The 12500-nt window shown below is 53.5% G+C and overlaps 1 protein-coding gene across 1 annotated transcript in view; it reads right to left on the reverse strand.

The window, feature by feature from the left end:
- mtss1la (MTSS I-BAR domain containing 2a) overlaps positions 1-7105 on the reverse strand; it is a gene marked incomplete at both ends in the record, with an annotated part of 23192 nt that extends 16087 nt beyond the window's left edge. Inside the window, 3 exons of the mRNA XM_084452865.1 lie at positions 2536-2609; positions 2715-2776; positions 7037-7105. Of these exons, the coding sequence (XP_084308991.1) occupies positions 2536-2609; positions 2715-2776; positions 7037-7105 (205 nt within the window). The remainder of the gene's footprint in view (positions 1-2535; positions 2610-2714; positions 2777-7036) is intronic.
- Between the last annotated feature and the right edge of the window lie 5395 nt (positions 7106-12500).

The following is a 12500-nucleotide window of genomic DNA, read 5'->3' on the forward strand; positions in this document are numbered from 1 at the left end:
GGCCGGGGGAGAGGAGGAGGGAGGAGAGGAGGAGAGACAGGCCGGGGAGAGGAGGAGGGAGGAGAGGAGGAGAGACAGGCCGGGGGAGAGGAGGAGGTGGAGGAGGGAGGAGGAGAAACAGACCGGAGAGACAGGCCGGGGGAGAGGAGAAGGGAGGAGAGGAGGAGAGACAGGCCGGGGGAGAGGAGAGGAGGAGAGACAGGCTGTCTCTCGCACGCACACACACACACACACACACACACACACACGCACACACACACACGCACACACACACGCACGCAGCTGTAACCTGTACCTGAGGGCTGAGGGAATTAGGCCTGCTGATGACCAATACTGCAAACCGCAACCCCCCCCCCGTGGTGCAGTAACCCCGATACACACACACACACACACACACACACACACACACACACACACACACACACACACAGGCCTCATCGATTGAGACATACTGACTCACAGAAAGACTAAGACTTCCCGCTCTCTAAAGTAATGTATTCCCCTCCTTTCCTCTCTCTCTCCCTCTCTCTCCCTCTCTCTCTCTCCCCTCTCTCTCTCCCTCTCTCTCCCTCTCTCTCTCTCCCTCTCTCTCCTCTCTCTCTCCCCTCTCTCTCTATCTCTCTCTCCCCTCTCTCTCTCCCTCTTTCTCTCCTCTCTCCCTCCCTCTTTCCCTCTCTCCCTCTCTCTCCATATCTCTCTCTCTCTCTTTCCCTCTCTCTCTCTCCCTCTCTCTCTCTCCCTCTCTCTCTCTCTCTCCCTCTTTCCCTCTCTCTCTCCCTCTTTCCCTTTCTCCCCCTCTCTCTCTCTCTCTCAGGAAGCTTTATTGACATGCTGTTTGATAATAAAACATGTTGTCAAAGCAAAAGGACTTCATATGAATGAATGAATGAAACAATAAATAATCTCTCTGGAAGAGTTCCCAGAGGACCCTCGAGAACGGGATCGGTTCTCTGACACACGCCGATCCGTAACAGAACGTTCTCCGTTCTCCGTCCGCAAAACCTACACGGCGTGCAAGAGACCGTGACTAGCGCCGGAGTAGCGTCTCAAGTTCTCGCTGCGTTGTGGTCGTGGAGCCGCGCCCGGCGCCGGCGTTCTCTCAGCCGCGGTTCTGACCTTCGGAGCGTCTCCCTCCGGTTCTAAACCCGTCTCCGGACGCGGCGGTTCTAACCCCGTCTCAGGACCGCCGGCTCCGGCGTGAGTGGGCGTCTAACACCCGTCTCCGTGATTGGGCGTACGGGGGACACGCCTCCACAGATTCACACACGACGCCACGTCTCTCTGACCAACCAGGAAGCTGATCCTCCTGTTCTTCGCTCTCCCAAAGCGCCCTCGCTTTCTCTCCCTCTCTCTCTCTCTCTCTTTTCCATCCCTTCTTCCCTCCCTCGTTCCTCTAGGAATGCTGTTTGAAGCGCTGCCCTGGCATGAGTCTGAGCGCTGCTGGTGAGACAGGCACTGGCGTCCGCTCTCCCAACACCTGGGCTGACATCATCACCAGCCACGCCGCTCTGCTCCTCTCCGTCTCCCAGATGCGTCGTGACGTTTGTCTGGTCGACCGCCCGGCAGGGTCAGTGCCTGGCAGGGTCAGCAGGGTCAGTGCCTGGTAGGGTCAGTGCCCCGGTAGGGGTCAGTGCCCCGGCAGGGTCAGCAGGGTCAGTGCTCGGCAGGGTCAGTGCCTGGCAGGGTCAGTGCGTGGGTGTGTGTAGCCGGACGGGCTGGTTGTGGAGCAGAGCTGGGAGTGTGTGAACACAGGGAGGGGGAGGGGCTTGGCTGTGAGCTCCACCGAGGCCGCGGGCATAGCGCCGCCCTACTGGCCGCCGCGGGGCAAGTCGGCGTGAGAGGCGCGGTCAGGAGGCAGGGCACCAGCTGGCACCACGCCGGGCATGTGTGTGTGCGTGTGTGTGTGTGTGTGTGTGTGTGTGTGTGTGTGTGACCTCTCCAAGCCTCAAAACAGTGAGCTCAGCTCTTTACTTCTGTCAGCCTCTTCCTCACCCTTCCTTCCTTCCTTCCTTCCTTCCTTCCTTCCTTCCTTCCTTCCTTCCTTCCTTCCTTCCTTCCTTCCTTCCTTCCTTCCTTCCTTCCTTCCTTCCTTCCATCCTGCCTTCCTGCCGTCCTTCCTTGCTTCCTTCCTTCTTTCCTTCCTTCCTTCCTTCCTTCCTTCCTTCCTTCCTCCCTACCTTCCTTCCTTCCTTCCATCCTTCCTTCCTTCCTTCCTACCTTCCTTCCTTCCTTCCTTCCTTCCTTCCTTCCTTCCTTGCTTCCTTCCTTCATTCTCCTGCTCAGGTCTTCATAGTGGAACACAGCCAACTCCCACAGTGAGTTGAGAACATGACTGGTACAATATCATCATATCATTAAATGCAGTTCTATGAAGATATCAACTAACCAAGCCACCAAGAAAAACCACGTTGCCCCTAAAACATCCTACCTGCACTAACAACAATGTAGTTAGTCCCATCCATGTAATTAGCCGGTAGTGAGGGTCAGCGATGTGGGTTTGTGTGTGTGTGTGTGTGTGTGTGTGTATCTCTGTACCTCTGGAGTTAGTCGCCATGTCCGCCACCTTCTGAAAGGCGTCTAGGAAGGCGGCCGCCGCCAGAACCGTGGTCCTGGAGAGGGAGGGAGGGAGGGGTTAGAGGGGCGTCCACGCTCGGCTACTGAGGTGGTTGTGACGCTGGCGTCATCGCAGTAGCTCGTCACAGTGACCCACTCACCTGAGCTGGGAGTGCAGCTTAGTGGCCTTGGCGCTGAAATCCTCCCAGACCGGATAGGAACTCTGGGAGAGAGAGGGAGAGGACAGGGCGAGTTAGACTACACCATCTATCCAAGGACACACACACACACACACACACACACACACACACACAGAAATACACGCGCGCACGTGAGTTCACGGATCTCTTCTACAGTACGTGACGCGTGTCGAGCTTGTTCAAACCGCAGGTCTATCCTTTCGAGCCAAAACACACAGAGAGGAGATCCCCAGATTGTCCCGGGTGAAGGAGATGAGGTGTGTTCTCGCCCGGGGGCTGAGGCGGCTAGCTTGGCACCTCCGCTGTCCCGCGCTGCAACATGTCGGCTCCTCAACCCCTCAGCGTGCTTTCACCAACCGTCGCTCGGGTTCTCAAGCTACGTTGTGCCAAGAGATCCCGCAGCGCTCGGGCGTGGATGTGGGGTGGGGGGGGGGGGGGGGGGTCAGGTACTGTAGCACGCCTAGTCTTTAGGAATCAGTCTGGATCAGATTTCCAGGCGTATCGTTGCACAAATGCATACACCCCCCTGGACCCGGACACGTTATAGACACTACAGGCCAGGAGAGAGGGGTGGGGAGGAGGAGGGAGCAGGAGGAGAGAGAAGCTACAGGCCAGGAGAGAGGGGTGGGGAGGAGGAGGGAGCAGGAGGAGAGAGAAGCTACAGGCCAGGAGAGAGGGGTGGGGAGGAGGAGGGAGCAGGAGGAGAGAGAAGCTACAGGCCAGGAGGGAGGGGTGGGGAGGAGGAGGGAGCAGGAGGAGAGAGAAGCTACAGGCCAGGAGAGAGGGGTGGGGAGGAGGAGGGAGCAGGAGGAGAGAGAAGCTACAGGCCAGGAGAGAGGGGTGGGGAGGAGGAGGGAGCAGGAGGAGAGAGAAGCTACAGGCCAGGAGAGAGGGGTGGGGAGGAGGAGGGAGCAGGAGGAGAGAGAAGCTACAGGCCAGGAGAGAGGGGTGGGGAGGAGGAGGGAGCAGGAGGAGAGAGAAGCTACAGGCCAGGAGAGAGGGGTGGGGAGGAGGAGGGAGCAGGAGGAGAGAGAAGCTACAGGCCAGGAGAGAGGGGTGGGGAGGAGGAGGGAGCAGGAGGAGAGAGAAAGGAGGGAGGCCACCACCAACTACGCCAAACGCAAACGCTTCTCCCTCCTCCCCTCTCCCTCCTCCCCTCTCCCTCCTCCCTCCTCCCTCCTCCCTCCTCCCCTCTCCCTCCTCCCTTCTCCCTCCTCCTCTCGACGGTAACAAGCAGCTGATTATCCTCCGGGTCTGGTTCTCCTGGGGAGGGAGGAGGACAGGAGCCAGGACAGCTAGGGTCCCCTCGTCCCCCCAGCCCTGATCGGGGAGGGGGGGGGGCGGAAGGAAGGATTTGGGAGGGACGGGGTGTCAGGTATGTTAGTGACAGAAGGGACGGGGTGTCAGGTATGTTAGTGAGGGAGGGAGAAAGAGAGGGAGGAGTGTCTGTTTTCTATTATGAAACTGCCTCAGGTGCAGCTTGTGCCTTCATGGCTGTTGTCATGAGAAGCCGTGTGTGTGTGTGTGTGTGTGTGTGTGTGTGTACACAGGAAGCCCTCTCCACAGGCAGTCCCATCCGACCACTGACCGACCGTCCGCACGTGAGCTAGGCTAGGCTACAACGCCGGCTTAGCCACACAGACGGACGTGACACGGCTAGCTCTCCTCTGTGATTCGCTGGCCTAGCCTCGCCTCGTTCACTGCCCAGGCTGCAGCGTCTGCGGCCACGGGAAGAAGGACAAACCAGCCGCAGGAAGAAGGACAAATGTCTTGAGCGATGCACCGAGGCTTTGTGCTGACTCTGATGCGTCCATTGATTCTACTGTAGCTGGTTATCGATAAAACAGCCGGCGAGTTTGTTTCTGTCGGAGAGGCCTGTCCCCTTATAGACATGACGACACAGCCAGATGAAATGAGACGCCGATATCTCGCTCCCATCTCATTGAGTTTCTTAAAGACCCTGACGGACGACGGTCGTGGAGAGGCGGTATCGAGCGGCCACGGCCGGTTAGCCGCCGTTAGGAGGCGATCGATAGAGAGAGAGAGACGCTGGCGGAGGACTCGGCCCTGGCGGATCTTGATTACGGCTCCCGATGAAGACGACGCCGGATCGTCGACAACGACCGTCTGTGCTTCCTGGACCCCCACGTCTTTTCATGGTTCATTAACGTTTTATGGAGAACCCCTCGGTATGGAATGGCGTTAAGAGAACTTGGCGAGGTGTGGCTGTTAGGTTGTCTGTTTCACCACCAGGGTGAACATGTTCACACTGTCAAGAGATAGAATAGAACAGGCCTGGACACCCCAACTCTAGAACAAGACACCCCAACTCTAGAACAAGACACCCCAACTCTAGAACAAGACACCCCAACTCTAGAACAAGACACCCCAACTCTAGAACAAGACACCCCAACTCTAGAACAAGACACCCCAACTCTAGAACAAGACACCCCAACTCTAGAACAATACACCCCAACTCTAGAACAAGACACCCCAACTCTAGAACAAGACACCCCAACTCTAGAACAAGACACCCCAACTCTAGAACAAGACACCCCAACTCTAGAACAAGACACCCCAACTCTAGAACAAGACACCCCAACTCTAGAACAAGACACCCCAACTCTAGAACAATACACCCCAACTCTAGAACAAGACACCCCAACTCTAGAACAAGACACCCCAACTCTAGAACAAGACACCCCAACTCTAGAACAAGACACCCCAACTCTAGAACAAGACACCCCAACTCTAGAACAAGACACCCCAACTCTAGAACAGGACACCCCAACTCTAGAACAAGACACCCCAACTCTAGAACAAGACACCCCAACTCTAGAACAAGACACCCCAACTCTAGAACAAGACACCCCAACTCTAGAACAAGACACCAAAACTCTAGAACAAGACACCCCAACTCTAGAACAAGACACCCCAACTCTAGAACAAGATACCCCAACTCTAGAACAAGACACCCCAACTCTAGAACAAGACACCAAAACTCTAGAACAAGACACCCCAACTCTAGAACAAGACACCCCAACTCTAGAACAAGACACCCCAACTCTAGAACAGGACACCCCAACTCTAGAAAAAGACACCCCAACTCTAGAACAAGACACCCCAACTCTAGAGCAAGACACCCCAACTCTAGAACAAGACACCCCAACTCTAGAACAAGACACCCCAACTTTAGAACAGGACACCCCAACTTTCAGCTGGTATGCAGTGCACTGACCTCACCTTGCCCGGACTCACTTGACCCCTGACTCCCACACCCTCATCTAAATATGGAACAGGGTTCATTCTCTCTCTTTCATGTACACATGGTATCTGACACATGATATCTCAGTCAGGGGGTTGGCGCAGGGTAGAAAGCCCTCAGGGTCAATAACAACCTGGTGCTGGGAAAACTACAAAGAATATACACTTATTACACACATACACACATGCAAAAGGCATGAAGACATATGTTCACGTAAATACAAAAATATGTGCACAATCTGCACACACACACACACACACACACACACATCGCTCTCTCTGAGAGAAAGATCTATTGAATCACATATTAAGCAAAATGCCTGAATTCCCTGCAGTCAGGGTTAACGTGATCAGGCAGTCTGGTTTGGTCCCAGCTGCTGAGGTGATGTACGGGCTGTGTGTCAGGCCGCTGTGATTGGGTTAGAGAGCTGTCCTACATCCATCACAGCAGATCTGGACAACATCTGACACACACAATAACCGGGATACTAAGACTGGGATACCAGCCTGAATGCTGACAGGGGTCAACTATCAACTGCTTTTACCAGACGAAATTGACAAAAGTACCTTTAATGTGTAAAAGTACCTTTAAAAATAACTTTTAAATGTGTTTTGAATGATTGTGTTATGGCTATGGCTTTACATGTGTTGTTGTTGATTATAACCTAAAGGTTAATTATAAACTAAAAGTAGCCTAGCCTATTTGAGTGCGCACTCTATAACATGTTTTCCTTTCCATCTCCAAAATGTAAAAAGCCGTGTGGTTTGACTTGGCACCGGGGGACACATTTATCTAACCATGATGTTGTATTGGAAACAACCGCCTGTTCAACCTGCACATTATGCAAATGACACAAAGGAAAACATGTTTCAGTATTTCTCCCCCAAGCGTCTCTCTGGTGGGGGAGGACTGGGGACCAAACAAAGGCAGTAAAATGTGTCTGATCAGCCATGCAATAATAGGTCGCAAAAATCTGTCTACTCTCCGTTTGATATATCAACATATATATATATAGTACCTTCATATCGTTGACGATCGCCTGGAATAATCCACCCAGCGCTCCACACTCCCTCTCCACCGATTCCATGTTAACACGCAGGCGTAATTTCAACAATAACAGGTCAAAACAACTCCTGATAATGTTTAAAAAACTATCAGAGATCTTGATCTTTGCATTCGCCCTTCGTCGTCCTCTCCTCCCGCGGCAGCTCACGGAGGATGCGGAACCCCGGAACCCCGGCTCGGTCTGAGACAAAAAGAAAAACTGCTATTCAATGGCACCCGGTTGATCAGTCGGTGGCTCTCCAGCGTCAGGGATGGAGAAAGGACGCGAATATCACTCGCTCCGGTGTCCGCGGGTGCTACAAACCACGGGCATACACCGGGACGACTGAATCGAGTTCACTCTTCATCTTCAGCCGGTATTCACCGTAAAAAACACCGGGGAAATCACAAGTGGACGGAGTCTGAGTCGGTCCCAGGTCCGAGTGAGAGGGGGCGCGCTCTGGTGTTAGTGAAGGAACAGATGTCTTGAAGCGGAGGCTCTGTAATTCGACCCGTGGGGCTGGTCGTGTTTTTGTCACATGTAGCAGTAGGGAGGGACACCCCCCCGGTTACAAACAAAAGTGACTCCGTCTCCTCATTGAGGAATACTCTGAGAAGCTCAACAAAAGATGAAATGCATATTCACGCACGCGCGTCGAGAGAGAGAGAGAGAGAGAGAGAGAGGGGGGGAGAGAGAGAGAGGGGGAGAGAGAGAGAGGGGGAGAGGGAGAGAGAGAGAGAGAGAGAGGGGGAGAGAGAGAGAGAGAGAGAGAGAGGGGGAGAGGGAGAGAGAGAGAGAGAGAGAGGGGGGGAGAGAGAGAGAGAGAGAGAGAGAGAGAGAGAGAGAGAGGGGGAGAGAGAGAGCGAGAGAGAGAGAGAGAGAGAGACCATGTGGCCGCTCATTCATGAAGAATCAATAACATGGAGACAGCTCAGTTAACGGAATGGTCCATGAATGCCTCAGAATGGCTCAGATGTGACCTTGAAGCCTGATGCTTGGCCCTCGACCTTGTAACATCATTATGGGCAAACAGAAATTATGATTTTGCAATTCATGTGTCAAGAAAACAAACCAAGGTGTTTGACTATATTGAACACTTCATTCAACTAATTCTCAAAACAATATATTGTATAGTCATTGATAAGGCCACTACTCACCCCCAAGTGGAATATTATTATTATTATTATTATTATTATTATAGTGTTCCTATTTGGAATAGTGCAGTGCACCTGGGTGTAGGGCATTGAGGTTTTGAAACCTACCCCACCAAACGCTTATAATATAAACGCTTAATATTTATTGCGCATTGACAATGTAAATCAAATGAGCAACATAACGATACTATTCAGCCTACTTCATAGATGACCAGATAAGACCATCTCTTAACCCACAGCCTGCGTGCGTCTCACACCCGCGTGGGATGATGTCACAGATTTAGGCCCGTCATCAGTTGTAGATTCAAGCCCGAGGTGTGATTGAGGGGGTGGGCTACAGGAGACCAAGGTCACTGAGGTCACGCTGCAGCGTTCCTGAAAAACATCCTGTCAATTTATTACCCAGCTGCACATCTGCCAAACACACCTTCCTTTCCTCTCATCTACCCTTTCCCCCTACACTCCTCTATCTCCCCTCCCTTCCTCCTCTCTCCTCCATGCTCCTCTCTCCTCCCTTCCTCCTCTCTCCTCCCTCGCTCCTCATATCTCCTCTCTCCTCCCTTCCTCCTCTCTCCTCCCTCCTCCCATGCTCCTCATATCTCCTCTCTCCTCCTATCTCCTCCTCATATCTCCCCTCTCCTCCCTGCCCCTCATATCTCCTCTCCTCCCTCCTCCTATCTCCTCCCTCCTCCCATGCTCCTCATATCTCCTCCCTCCTCCTCATATCTCCTCTCTCCTCCCTCCTCCCATGCTCCTCATATCTCCTCCCTCCTCAATGCTCCTCATATCTCCTCTCCTCCCTCCTCCTATCTCCTCCCTCCTCCCATGCTCCTCATATCTCCTCCCTCCTCCTCATATCTCCTCTCTCCTCCCTCCTCCTATCTCCTCTCTCCTCCCAAGTTCCTTATATCTCCTCTCCTCCATGCTCCTCATATCTCCTCCCTCCTCCTCATATCTCCTCTCCTCCACGCTCCTCATATCCCCTCTCTCCTCCATGCTCCTCATATCTCCTCTCTCCTCCATGCTCCTCATATCTCCTATCTCCTCTCTCCTCCCTCCTCCTCATATCTCCTCTCCTCCACGCTCCTCATATCTCCTCTCTCCTCCATGCTCCTCCTATCTCCTCTCTCCTCCATGCTCCTCATATCTCCTCCCTCCTCCTCATATCTCCTCTCCTCGTGCTCATGTGTTGTTGTGTCACACTGATGGTGAACGGTGGGAAAACGACTCCTTTCTTTCCTTTTGCGCTCCCCTGTTCACCAGTACGATGTCTAGACGTCTCCCCTGTTCACCAGTACGATCTCTAGACGTCTCCCCTGTTCACCAGTATGGTCTCTAGACGTCTCCCCTGTTCACCAGTACGATCTCTAGACATCTCCCCTCTTCACCAGTACGATCCCCTGTTCACCAGTACGATCTCTAGACGTCTCTCCTGTTCACCAGTACGATGTCTAGACGTCTCCCCTGTTCACCAGTACGATGTCTAGACGTCTCCCCTGTTCACCAGTACGATGTCTAGACGTCTCCCCTGTTCACCAGTACGATCTCTAGACGTCTCTCCTGTTCACCAGTACGATCTCTAGACGTCTCTCCTGTTCACCAGTACGATCTCTAGACGTCTCCCCTGTTCACCAGTACGATCTCTACACGTCTCCCCTGTTCACCAGTACGGTCTCTAGACGTCTCCCCTGTTCACCAGTACGATCTCTAGACGTCTCCCCTGTTCACCAGTACGATGTCTAGACGTCTCCCCTGTTCACCAGTACGGTCTCTAGACGTCTCCCCTGTTCACCAGTACGATCTCTAGACGTCTCCCCTGTTCACCAGTACGATCTCTAGACGTCTCCCCTGTTCACCAGTACGATCCCCTGTTCACCAGTACGATCTCTAGGCGTCTCCCCTGTTCACCAGTACGATCCCCTGTTCACCAGTACGATCTCTAGACGTCTCCCCTGTTCACCAGTACGATCCCCTGTTCACCAGTACGATGTCTAGACGTCTCCCCTGTTCACCAGTACGATCCCCTGTTCACCAGTACGATGTCTAGACGTCTCCCCTGTTCACCAGTACGATGTCTAGACGTCTCCCCTGTTCACCAGTACGATCTCTAGACGTCTCCCCTGTTCACCAGTACGATGTCTAGACGTCTCCCCTGTTCACCAGTACGATCCCCTGTTCACCAGTACGATGTCTAGACGTCTCCCCTGTTCACCAGTACGATGTCTAGACGTCTCCCCTGTTCACCAGTACGATCTCTAGACGTCTCCCCTGTTCACCAGTACGATGTCTAGACGTCTCCCCTGTTCACCAGTACGATCTCTAGACGTCTCCCCTGTTCACCAGTACGATCTCTAGATGTCTCCCCTGTTCACCAGTACGATCTCTAGACGTCTCCCCTGTTCACCAGTACGATCTCTAGACGTCTCCCCTGTTCACCAGTACGATCTCTAGACGTCTCCCCTGTTCACCAGTACGATGTCTAGACGTCTCTCCTGTTCACCAGTACGATGTCTAGACGTCTCCCCTGTTCACCAGTACGATGTCTAGACGTCTCCCCTGTTCACCAGTACGATGTCTAGACGTCTCCCCTGTTCACCAGTACGATCTCTAGACGTCTCCCCTGTTCACCAGTACGATGTCTAGACGTCTCCCCTGTTCACCAGTACGATGTCTAGACGTCTCCCCTGTTCACCAGTACGATCTCTAGACGTCTCCCCTGTTCACCAGTACGATGTCTAGACGTCTCCCCTGTTCACCAGTACGATCCCCTGTTCACCAGTACGATGTCTAGACGTCTCCCCTGTTCACCAGTACGATGTCTACACGTCTCTCCTGTTCACCAGTACGATCTCTAGACGTCTCCTCTGTTCACCAGTATGGTCTCTAGACGTCTCCCCTGTTCACCAGTATGGTCTCTACACGTCTCCCCTGTTCACCAGTACGATCTCTACACGTCTCTCCTGTTCACCAGTACGATCTCTAGACGTCTCCTCTGTTCACCAGTATGGTCTCTAGACGTCTCCCCTGTTCACCAGTATGGTCTCTAGACGTCTCCCCTGTTCACCAGTATGGTCTCTAGACGTCTCCCCTGTTCACCAGTATGGTCTCTAGACGTCTCTCCTGTTCACCAGTACGATCTCTAGACGTCTCTCCTGTTCACCAGTACGATCTCTAGACGTCTCTCCTGTTCACCAGTACGATGTCTAGGCGTCTCCCCTGTTCACCAGTACGATCTCTAGACGTCTCTCCTGTTCACCAGTACGATGTCTAGACGTCTCCCCTGTTCACCAGTACGATCTCTAGACATCTCCCCTGTTCACCAGTACGATGTCTAGACGTCTCCCCTGTTCACCAGTACGATGTCTAGACGTCTCCCCTGTTCACCAGTACGATGTCTAGACGTCTCCCCTGTTCACCAGTACGGTCCCTAGGCGTCTCCCCTGTTCACCAGTACGGTCTCTAGGCGTCTCCCCTGTTCACCAGTACGATCTCTAGGCGTCTCCCCTGTTCACCAGTACGGTCTCTAGGCGTCTCCCCTTTTCACCAGTACGATCTCTAGGCGTCTCCCCTGTTCACCAGTACGATCTCTAGACGTCTCCCCTGTTCACCAGTACGGTCTCTAGGCGTTGTCTCCCACTGTAATCTCACAGCTACACAGTTCAACCCAGCCGACCACTCAGGGGTCATGTTATAAGACGGTTGGTTTGTGTTAGAGACCGTGGCCTGGTCTCTCCGTGGTCTGGTCTCTCCGTGGTCTGGTCTCTCCGTGGTCTGGTCTCTCCGTGCTCTGGTCTCTCCGTGGTCTGGTCTCTCATTGGTCTGGTCTCTCCCCACGTGGCTGGTCATGAGGAAGAGGCCCGGTCGGCCTGCTGCTGCTCAGCTCACCACAGCGCTCGCTGGCATCCCTGGGAAAACAACCATAAAACAGAAAATATCCCAGACACTGCCATTTCTCACCACACACACACACACACACGCAGACACATACCCCAAGCCCGAGACCCAGCTCCCTCTCTTATTCTGCGTCTAGAGCTCCTGCCCTCTCTCCCACTGCTGCATGTGTGTTTGCACGAGTTTCCTTAATTCAGCGAGGATGGGTTTAGTAGGAAAGAACGCGTTCGTCTCTGTTTCTCCTCACTCACGGTAAGGCTGTACGACTGAAAGCAATCATCTCCTCTAAACGTGTCAAGCTGGAGCGACTTTGAAGAGGGCGGGAGCTTATATAACTGACTTTAGGGCTTCGCCCCGGGTCCGTTTTCTAGTGGCGTCCTGTGATAAGGTCT

Source organism: Borostomias antarcticus (genome assembly GCF_949987555.1).
Source record: "Borostomias antarcticus genome assembly, chromosome: 18".
Lineage (NCBI taxonomy): Eukaryota > Metazoa > Chordata > Actinopteri > Stomiiformes > Stomiidae > Borostomias > Borostomias antarcticus.